This window comes from Eptatretus burgeri, chromosome 7, assembly GCF_056783735.1.
Source record: "Eptatretus burgeri isolate ZD-2024b chromosome 7, Ebu_testis_v1, whole genome shotgun sequence".
Lineage (NCBI taxonomy): Eukaryota > Metazoa > Chordata > Myxini > Myxiniformes > Myxinidae > Eptatretus > Eptatretus burgeri.
In genome coordinates this window covers 110,692,518-110,704,225 of record NC_140967.1, presented here as the reverse complement: position 1 = coordinate 110,704,225, position 11,708 = coordinate 110,692,518, and the positions used below count along the sequence as shown (strand labels likewise).

General features: G+C 46.0%; 1 protein-coding gene across 2 annotated transcripts in view; it reads left to right on the top strand.

The window, feature by feature from the left end:
- The first annotated feature begins 2,145 nt into the window (after positions 1 to 2,145).
- The window catches only part of SLC3A1 (solute carrier family 3 member 1), an 83,587-nt gene continuing 74,024 nt past the window's right edge, over positions 2,146 to 11,708 (top strand). The window contains exons 1-2 of one of the 2 annotated variants that reach the window (XM_085890284.1): positions 2,146 to 2,623; positions 10,647 to 10,826. In XM_085890284.1, coding sequence (XP_085746410.1) covers positions 2,254 to 2,623; positions 10,647 to 10,826 — 550 coding nt within the window. In that variant the 5' untranslated portion in view covers positions 2,146 to 2,253. The remainder of the gene's footprint in view (positions 2,624 to 10,646; positions 10,827 to 11,708) is intronic. The other variant, XM_085890283.1, reaches the window with a different exon arrangement.

Here is an 11,708-nt window from a genome sequence, read left to right as displayed (position 1 = left end):
TTTGCCGAGATAATTTCCAAATAAAATTATATAACAGACGGTGATAGATAATATTAAGTTGAAAATGGTACCATTGGATTCCTTGCCCCCAAAAACATACATTTAGATACCAGAATCAAGTCAATAGCTGCATTACGTCCAGAGATAATAGCAAATGTAGATTGCAAGTGGCGGCCATTTTGAAATCCAATATGGCGGACATAAAGAGAGAATTTCAAGTGGCCCAATATCTGAAAATGTTCGCAACATATTAATGTACATTTGTGCCAAATTTGGTACTTGTATCACAAAATGCACAATTCTTTTGAATATTTGGGCTAAGCCACCCCACTACATGCCATTTTTCCCCAAAGATATCTCAGAATAATGATAACAGCATATTAATAATAATAATAGCACAATAATTGGCAATAATAAAAAGAATAACGTGATACAATGACCAATGTCTGTCAACCAATAACGACCTATATATTGTCTGTCAACCAATGACAGGACACGGTGCTATGACGTCACGAATGACGTCACAATTAATGTTTTTTGTTGCACGATTGATCTCACAATTCTTCTTCTTCTTCGTTTGGTATGACGTCACAATCGACGCTGGGGACCTGAGTATGTGCCTTTTCAAGGTTTGATATCGTTCTTCATCCGTTTCAGCTGTTTCCAAAGTGTTTCACAAGGTTTGAAAACTGTTTTTTCCCAAGGTTTGAATTAATTGTTCAAATTATTAATTAATCCCAAGGCTTGAATTTTCCCCAGGGAAACAGCTGTTTCCCAAGGGTTTGAAAACTATTTTTCCCAAGGTTTGAATTAATTGTTGTGCTTGGTAGACATTTGTGAATACATTTACAGAGAGAAGGGTGAGAGAGGAGGGCGAGAGATGATGGGAAACAGGCGGTGGGGGGCAAGAGAGGAGGCGAGAGAGGGAGGGGGGGTGAGAGAGAGGGGGCGTCACAATTCAAGAGAGGGGGAGATAGGAGTGGGCGAGAGAGGTGGCAGTGGGGGTGAGAGAGAGGAGCGAGAGAGAGGGGCGAGAGAGGAGGAGCGAGACTAGGGGGGAGAGAGAGGGGGCGTCACAATTGTTCTTCTTCTTCGTTTGATATGACGTCACAATGTTTCCGATATGACATCACGTCACAATTGACCTGAGTATGTTTCCCAGGTGTTTCCCAAGTTTTGGCCATTTATGATACGGTTGGTCCGATCTAATTGTAACAATTCCCCAATCCAGTCGTCGTTTCCGAGAGCGAAGGAACGAAGCTGCACCTACGGGCACGCACTTGTGTTATTAAATGATGGAGTTCCAGTTAGCATCTGGACTTCGGACAACGGTCCAGGGGTTCGAGCAGGGTGGGGACGGTGGTAAAATGTGCGTATATAATAAATAGATATCCCTTGAGTTTATCCATTTTAATGACGTACAAGTAATGTGGTTCGTGTTCGACAATGTGAAATGAGAGATAAGTGGACAAGGACGATGAATATGTGGATGGGCGGCTGGAACGTGGAGTGGTGGAATAGTGGTGGAGTGGTGGTGGGATGGGGAAAGGTGGTGGGATGGGGAAAGGTGGTGGGATGGTGGAAAGGTGGTGGGATGGTGGTGGGATGGGGAAAGGTGGTGAGATGGTGGAAAGGTGGTAGGATGGGGGAAGTTGGAAAGGGGGTGGGATGGTGGTGGGATGGGGAAAGGTGGTGAGATGGTTGAAAGGTGGTGGGATGGGGAAAGGTGGTGGGATGGTGGAAAGGTGGTGCGATGGAGCAAAGGTGGTGGGATGGTGGAAAGGTGGTGGGATGGGGGAAGTTGGAAAGGTGGTGGGATGGTGGTGTGATGGTGGAAGTTGGTAAGGTGGTGGGATGGTGGAAAGGTGGTGGGATGGTGGTGGGATGGGGGAAGTTGGAAAGGTGGTGGGATGGGGAAAGGTGGAAAGGTGGTGGGATGGATAGGGGATGGTGGAAAGGTGGTGGGATGGGGAAAGGTGGTGGGATGGGGAAAGGTGGTGGGATGGTGGAAAGGTGGTGGGATGGTGGTGGGATGGGAGAAGTTGGAAAGGTGGTGGAATGGGGGAAGTTGGAAAGGTGGTGGGATGGATGGGGGAAGGTAGACTCCGCCCTCTTTCAGCGATGAAAACCAATGAGGAAGGGCGAGGCTGTACCTGTTTACCTGCCCGTAAATCAAGGTGAGTTTATGATAATGAGTGCGGTTCCTTCACGGAAGCTGCTTCTCCACGACGACCTTCTGGTTTGTGTGGTGTCATGGAGAACGTGAGTTTTGATCGGAAGGACGAAGTGACCATAACGTCGTCGACCATCGACCTTCGCACCGAGACCTCTGGAGGGGACAAGTTCACGGCGCCCTGGGCGGAAGAGACGACGGTCGATGCCCCGTTCGCCGGAATGCCCAAGGAGGTTCTTCTTCGCTTCTCGTCGCAGATGCGTTACCGCGTGGTGCGTGAGGTACTTTTCTGGCTGGTAGTTGTCGCCATGGTGGCCCTGGTGGTCGCCTCGATCACCCTCATTGTCCTGTCCCCGCGGTGTCTCTCCTGGTGGCAAATAAGCCCGATCTACCAGGTGTACCCGTTGTCCTTCAAAGACTCTGATGGAGACGGCAAGGGTGACTTACGAGGTTTGTGAACAACTCGAACAGTTCACACACACACACACACACACACACGCACACATATACACACACTCTCTCTCTCACACACACACACACACACACACACACACACGCGCACGCGCACGCGCACGCGCACGCGCACGCGCACACGCACACGCACACGCACACGCACACGCACACGCGCACACGCACACATACACACACTCTCTGTCTCACACGCACACGCACACGCACACGCACACGCACACGCACACGCACACATACACTCTCTCTCTCACTCTCTCTCTCACACACACACACACACGCACACACACACACACGCACACGCACACGCACACGCACACATACACACACTCTCTCTCTCACACGCACACGCACACGCACACGCACACGCACACATACACACACTCTCTCTCTCACACACACACACACACACGCACACGCGCACGCACACGCACACGCACACATACACACACTCTCTCTCTCTCACACACACACACACACACACACACGCACACGCACACGCACACGCACACGCACACACACACACCCAGGCGGTTTGTGGAGGACGAGCACTTGTTATGATTGGGTGGAGGAGGTGATTCAACAAGTTCCTGGAATAATGGACATGGGGTGAGGAAGGCAATGGGAGTGTAAAACCAAAAGGGGAAGGCAATGGAAGTGTAAAGCCAAAAGGGGAAGGCAATGGAAGTGTAAAGCCAAAAGGGGAAGGCAATGGGAATGTAAATCCAAAAGGGGAAGGCAATGGGAGTGTAAAGCCAAAAGGGGAAGGCAATGGAAGTGTAAAGCCAAAAGGGGAAGGCAATGGGAATGTAAATCCAAAAGGGGAAGGCAATGGGAGTGTAAAGCCAAAAGGGGAGCGTAAAGCAATGGCAGGATTCTCAAAGGAGTAATAGTCAAAGGTGGATTTGAAAATTTCTTTGTAATAATGTCGATTTTAAAAGGCAAGTGGTGGAAGAACTTCCATAAAGAAACTAAAACAATGAGAAAATGCACAACAAACCTCTGGTGGGTTGGCACATACAAATCTGGGAAACACTCTCCAAGTTTTGCTCCATTTGTTGAATTAAATGTTTTTGTGCTGTGGGACAAAATTGACCAGTTCATGCCAATTCCCACAAGTTGTCATATCAAATTCAGACACTTCTTTTTGACCATGATCTGACGGGTTAATTCCATTGGCTAATGGGTGCAGGAATGGAAAGTGTAGTTCAGCCAAGTGAGAGATCATTCGCCGATAAATTTTGTAACGTCTACCAAGTTAGGGTCGGTCTTTGGTTCAGTTCAGGTATGGGAGCATGCACCATAGTGTGTCGCTATGTCCACTTTCTGCTGGTACTCCAGGGGCTAGAGTCTGGGCCATTCTCCTGGCAAATGCCTGCCCCATCCCCATCTCCTTGAGATGCCGATCAACCTGCTGCAACCACGAAGGACGTGATCAGCCCGTTGGTCTTCTCCACTCACGAGGTGCCCTCGCTGAGAGAGTCTGGTGAGTAGGATCAGTATCAGGTAAACGAGGCACATGTCCATACAGCCACAGCTGATGCTCACCAACTATACAGGTAACAAATCTCACCCAAGTCTCTCTCGGCAAAAGCTCGTTGGACACAGTCTGACCAGCGATGACCAAGGATTCTCGAAAGAGACCCGTTACCGAAGGAGTTAAGCCTCTCTCTGCAATCCCTGGTAAGAGTCCAAGTCTCACATGCATAGCGCAAGATTGGAAGCACCAAGGATTTAAAGACTCAAACTTTCTAAATCCTGTATAGGTACCGACAGGCCCACAGGAGGGTGGTCCTTATTCCTCAACTTCAGATTTTCTAAGCTCCAACCACTGGGATTCATTGGAATAGTTGAGAAAACTCACTTGGTGAACTTTTTTTTTTTCCAATCGGACAACATTTACCCCTCCCTTATGGACCTTGAAGTTCCACCCTGAAAAAAAAATTTGTTAGGGGGGCGGTGAGAAGAACGAGTAATACACATTACACAAACACACAGATCGACATATCGCATCAAAAGAGACGATTGGACATTACAGGAGCATTTTAAAGTTCAGCACAGGTCAATACGTCGTCGTTCTAATGTCAGCCGCCCTGAGAAACTGAGGCTAAACTTCAAGGTCGCTGAGGGAGAGGTAAATGTTGTTGGAATTTGAAATAAAAACACCAGAAGAGTTTTCTCGACTATTCCAACAAATTCTGGGGGTTGGAGCTTAAAATAAATAAATTCGAAAATTTACTCCCTAACGAAGGACCACCCTGATATATATATATATATATATATATATATATATATATATATATATATATATATATATATATATATATATATATATATATATATATATATATATATATATATATATATATATATATATATATATATATATTGTTACGGCTGTGGAAATTCGCATTACACCATAAAGGGCCCTCAGGTGAGTTATATCGGTAAGTCCATGTGTCTTTAGCCCAAACCCGTTGTATAGAGGGAATATATGTGATCCATTCGGGCTGCGATTCTTCAGTTAGCCGTTTTTCTTTTGCTGTCGTTATTTTGGTGCAAGAACAACAACGAACATGGCCACAACCAATATTTCAACGATCACGCCATTCACTACACGACGCCAACAATCACGCCATTCACACCACGACGCCACCTTCCACAACTACGCTACCACCATCTTCGCCACTCGCCATTCAACGAGCACCATGCGGTCACGATCTCCGCGAGACGGATGAAAGGAACGGAGTAGCAGCAGCAACAAGGGTGCGAAGGGGCATCTCCCGCTTAAATATCTCCCGCCAAGATCTCCTGCCCAAAACGCCCGCACAAATATCTCCCGCCCAAATCTTCCTTCCCTCGTCGTCCTAAGTGAGAAAGGGGGAGGGGTTGGTGCGTCCTCTCCCGATTGGCGGATGCGCGGTGTGACGCGGCCGGGGGAGAGGAACGCCCCTTCGAGGCATTTCTGGAAGCGTCTCGAAGGAAGGAGGAGCCAAGAACGGAGCGGGGCGCGGGGCAGAGCGAAGGGTGGAGCCTGACCCTACAAAAGGGTGGGCATGGAGAGTCCCTGTTCCCTTGTCCCTGAATGAGAATTGTCGAGAGTTGTTGGAGAGTCCCTGCTTATGGTTCGTTAGTTCGGAGGAAGAGGTTGAGGTTCTGTTCGTTCGTTCGGGTCTGGTCGTGGTCGGGTGAAGGTCGTCGAATTGGCGCAGGTCGTCGAATTGGCGCAGGTCGTCGAATTGCCATGGGTCGTCGAACCTGGTCCCTGGTGATTGCTCCTGTTGGGCGGACGACACGTGCAGGCGCGAGGAACAAGCCCAGTGGACCATGCCAGAGGGACTCGGAGTTGTGGTTGCCAAGGGCTGGATGACGCGCTCAGGGAAGTCGCGACTTCCTTTTCTTTTGGGGTTTTGTGTAAATGTCTGTGGTTGGCGCCAGTCTTGAGAAGTGGAACTGTTTTAAGTGTTGCCGTGTGAATTGCCTTATTCGGTTGTATATCTGCGTTGGTTCTTTGCTTGTGTTTCTTCACGGTGATTGTAAATACGTGTATTGCTTTTATTGTATCCCTGTGACTGTAATATACATGCCTTCCGTGCTCCCGTATTAAATGTGCTTGTCCAATTGTTCCCCGTTTCGCTGCGTCCTTTCCGTTTGTTGAATCTCCATCTTGCATCACGTTAGGGATTAATAGTGGGTTTTAACAGCTGGTAATTAATCTGAACCGTCAAGGTCGACGATAACTCCGCTCGGTTATCCCTGTAGCACGGAACGAGCAGCTTAAGCGGTTCATGTCCAGAGTCGACCTGTGGCGTGGTACAACTCCTCGGTACACTACCCGCGCGGGCACTTAGGTAAATCAACCATTCGGCGATCGGACCCTATTTCGCGCAGGTAGAATGCGGACTGAGTTGTGGTGAGGTTAAACCACCACTCGTGACTAGCTCCCAGTGTTGTTCTGAGAGGGTCGCGACTGAATTGCACGTTCGGTGGGCGATGCGGCCGCTATTGGTTACACGCGGTCGTCCGCACCCAGGTGCGGAGCAAATTCACAAATATATATATATATATATATATATATATATATATATATATATATATATATATATATATATATATATATATATATATATATATATATATATATATATATATATATATATATATATATATATATATATATATATGTATATGTACACAGGACTGGGCGTAGTGGTGTGCGCCTGTAATCCGGTTACTCGGAGGCTTGGGTTGGAGGATCGCTTGAGGACGGGCACTCTGTGCTGGGCCGTGCTATGAGAGGGTGTAGGGCAGCCCGAAATCGTGGGGAAACACAATCCTTATCCTTGTGTCATAAGAGGCGACCAGGGTTGCGTCAGGAAGGGCATCCGGCGTAAAACCTGTGCCAAATCACTATGCGGATCATACGGATGATCCGCTGTGGCGACCCCTAACGGGAGCAGCCGAAAGAAGAAGAAGAAGAAGAAGATATACATATACCCCACACCCCATGATCCAGTGAATCCATAACTCCCCAGGCCTGACCCAGACATCTATCCACCTCTGGCTCGCATGTGTTGACATGAATATCACTGCCAAGGTAACTTGATCTGTGACCTCAACATCCTCGCCACAAACAGGAACAGACTGTGGCACAAAGAGATTTGTCAGGATTTAAAGTCATATTCCAAGTGTTTGACCATCTTGTGATTTTTGTCAAAGTCTGAAAGAGGAAAGAGGCTGCAGCCTGCTTGGCTGAAGGATGAGGGATGTCACAGCAGAGGGTGGAGTCATCAGCAAATAGATAGAGTATTTTCCAGAGATTTAGAGAGATCATTTATGAAGATCAGGAATAGGACTGTGCCAAAAACACTAACTTGGGGCACTCCAGCCTTGACAGAGAGAGGAGATGAAAGGATTCTGTTGAGTGCCACATGTTGGTTATGAGAGTAGAGGAAGTCAGTCAGCCATGTGTGGAGTTGACCTTGGAATCCATAGGCAGATCGTTTGGAGAGCGGAACAGGATGCCAGATGATCAAAAGCATGAGATATGTCCAGCGAGACGGCCCTGATCTCATGTCTGACATTGAGGACCTCCATTCATTGTTGGGTGAGTGGAACCACCGTATCCAAGGTAGAGTGACTAGGTATGAAACTCAATGGGTGATCTGAGATGAGGTTGTTGGAGAAAAGGAAGGATTTCATTCACATCAACTGCGATGATGGATACATGACCTTGCTGATGATTGTAAGTAAGCTAATAGGTCGGTAGTTTTTCAGTTTTAGCTCAGCCAAGGGGATCAGTTTTAGCACCTTATCATGTTACTAGAAGTACCTGTTGGACGGAGGCATGCCTAGATGGATGCACGCTGGGAAGCAGGTACACCAAGACTGAGCTCGTTTTATAATGTTAGATGCAGTGATGTTGGCTGATTTCAAATCAGATGGAAGTTGACCTCATGCAAATGATCGGTTGAAAAAGGCAGAGAGAGAGAAAGAGAAAGAGAAAGAGAAAGAGAAAGAGAATGTGCAAGAGCTGCAGAGCAGGATTGTAGGACACATGAGTTCAGCAGCAGTTAGGTGTGACTGGGAAGAGCGGGTACTGATAGAGGGGTTCGGGACACAAGATTTTGAAGCAAAAACAGAATTGAGATATTTGGCCTTCTCACAAATAGTTGGCTTTAGTGCCTTTTGAAGAGGGGGATGGAAGGGGAGCATACACCAGAGACAGACTTAATGAGGTGCTACCAGGTTTTGTAGGAGGGAGACAAGTTTGAAAGTAAATTTTTGAGGTCGGACAGATGTTGTCTTCTGTCTTTCCTGAGAGGGGACACACACTTGTTGTGGACTTTTTCGAATGCACTGACATTGCTTTTGGTCAGATTTGCCTTCCAGGAAGAGAAAGCAAGTTGTTTCAACTGCCTCACCACAGGATTCAGCATAAGATTGTCAGGAAGAACAATGGGATGATTGAACATGAGATGAGATTGATAGAGAGGGAGAGAGGGAGAGAGAGATAGAGATAGAGATAGAGATAGAGATAGAGATAGATATATTGTTTTTTTTTGTGGAAGAGTTCCCAGGCTGAGTCATCATCAGGGGCAGCAGATATGGGAGATCAGTCCTGAAGAGAGATGGCTGCTTGCAGTCCCTGCCAATATGTTTGAGTGAAATGCCAGACTGGCCCATACTGAGGTGGCTCTCTGAGAATATCCAGAGAGATGTTGACTTTCACAAGCACATGATCAGATTAACAAATTGGAGCAGTGAAAGAGCAGTAGACATTTGCGGGGAAGTTCGTCATCCCCGAGTCCTGAAGGGAAGATTTGCCATTGGGAGAAATCCAGGTTGGAAAGATGGAGTCAGACCCATGGATTCACAGAAGTCCTTTACTCGAGAGAGAGAAAGAGAGAGGTACCAACACCCAGCCAATTTGCATGTTGACAATTTAAATCACACCATATGAGGAAGAGAGAGTTGTGATGAGTGTCTCACAACATGGACAAAGTTTTAACCAGAGACAGATGTAGATCGAGTCTGCACTTTTGAAAAATAATCGATGCATTAAGCATGTGGTGAGGAATGTGAAGCAGTAGTTTATTGTGGGGGTCTCTTAAGACAGTATTCCACAATGGTACTTCTGTTTCCAGATACTTTCTGTAACACTATGAAATGAGAATGAAGAACTCGATTGTGTATGCTAGACTGAGCTTGGAGCACGACTTGCCAAAGTTGGTGAAGCAGAGCTATACGCAGCAGCTTGGTGTAAGCAAACAGGTAGAAAACTCTGGCACCCTCCCTCCTTCACCTTCACCTGGAGTCATCTAGTTTTAATTTTATAGTGAGGGTTATTTTAGGGGGTGTTACCTTCTTATTAGGAAGCATCTAAGTGCACCATCCGTGAAGGCAGCCCCCCCTCACCCCCACAAATATTAGTTGAGCCAAAGTATGGACTGGCATCATGTGTTGATGGGACGAGGCAGGGCAAGCAGAGTACCCCTCCCTGGAGGCCATTGAGGAGGGCTAAAACTGCTTGTTTTTTTCACCGTCAATCCCACAGCAGATATGCTGAAGATTCACTCAATTCCCAGAAACTTGTAACCCAAATACTTAATGACACCGCCTTCAACTTTATTTGGAAGCACAACTTTTGGATTGTGTCCTTGTGTCCTCACAAGACATACATGCGGTCGAGTCGCAGTCAAATAATTATGTGGTATAACCAATGAACAGTAATTACAATGACTAGTGACATCATAACCACCAATTTGACTTTGGTAAAATACGATATAATATTTAAAAAATCATGCAAACTAGCGCAGAGAAAATGAATTCCAAGGCCAGGACGCAGGTTCAAAATCAAAATATTCGAATCCGTCAAAGCAATACAGTTTGTTGAAGCCACGGCAAGGCGACCTGACCAAAGGAGCTTAGCGAGAAACACGCAATCAACGAAGTTTGACACCTCCCGCTGGATTTGACAACAACAAAGGTAATGGCAAGGTTGAATTCAAACTTTCGTAAAAACAACAAAGCTGTGTGTTCTGCGCCTGCCAATAGAACCCTAATGGCGTCAAAAACTAGGGTCGAAGCCTTGTACGTGGAAGCAACAATGTACTTTGTGATGCTTCAAAGAGTACAAAGAAGGACCAGAAATGTACATGTGTACTAAACCGGGTAATTATCATGTCAAGGACTTGTTTTATCACTTTACTGGCATCAGATCACAGCAATGTCACACCATCGGGCTGATAAAGCTTTTCGCTCAAAAGTAACCTTGGCTACTCGTGGTGGGAAACCTTGGCTGCATGGCTCACCCTTGTTTATATTGACCTCTCAAAAGTAAAAATTAGATTAAAAAACAAAATTGGAAGGGGGGAGGGGGTAGGGGGAGGGTGTGGGGGATATTCAATGTCACTCACTACTGAGGAAATGATTGGAATTTTAATCCTTTGCTGTCATTATGTTTACAGACTGTGCTGCAGAGTGTTTGTCTTGTGTTCTCTAGGAATTTTGAGCAAACTTGATTATTTTGAAGAGTTGAATATCAAAACCATCTGGATCAATCCAATCTACAAGTCACCAATGAATGACTCCGGCTATGACATCTCCAATTTCATTGAAATTGATCCCATCTTCGGAACAATGGAAGACTTTGAAGAACTTCTCACCGGAATGCATGATAGAGGTAAGTAAAAAAATTTAATGGCTGACTGGTGTGTAATTATGGAAATGCGATGTGGTTGTCGTTATGAAACGTAAAGCCTTGTTCTGGCTGTCCGAGCTGTGTGGCATTATGTGCTTTAACTGGCACGTATCCAGGAAATTAAAGGTGGATTTGAGAGGAGGAAGGGGTGCCAGGGGGAAATGTATTACGATACTTAAAAGTATCACATTTATTTAAAAATGAACAACATTTACCTCCATGTCACTAAAAACCAAATCGATGATAAAGCAACATTTTCCTTTGATGTAAAACATCAAAGTTGATGTCATTCTTTTTCTTGCTCAAAATCTGAGTGAGCAAATAGGAATGAATTCAAATCTCAACTTCTCAAACATTTGAAAACTAGTCTTGTAGCATCCATGGATGACATTGTGACTCCTTTATAAAGCCAGATCTTCAAATACACAGCACTATATTTGTGACAAAACAAGTTCAGAATGACAACTTTTGTTGAATATCCATTCGGGTGAAAGAATGATGCTGGATTTTATTTAAAAAAAAAAAATGCGAAGGCAAATCACACGAACTTTGTGGCAGCAAATGAAGTGCTTCGATGGCACTTTCAAACAAAGCGAGAGGGTAAGTTTGCTTCAACTTCTTATCTCGTACTCAGCATATGGGTACGGATTTGCATCACTGTTTGGGAGCATGGCTTAAGCAGTGCCTCCCTTTAGATGAGAGCATGGATTTCTGGAATTCGGCCAGGATGCCGGCTATAACTCGCCTACTCCCCGACGAAAGACACCATGGGATCTTTAATATCCCCCAGCTAATGCTGACAGATAGGACACCCCCCTTGCCTTCCTAACGATAGATTGTGCACTTATTGATGCATAGCCCTGC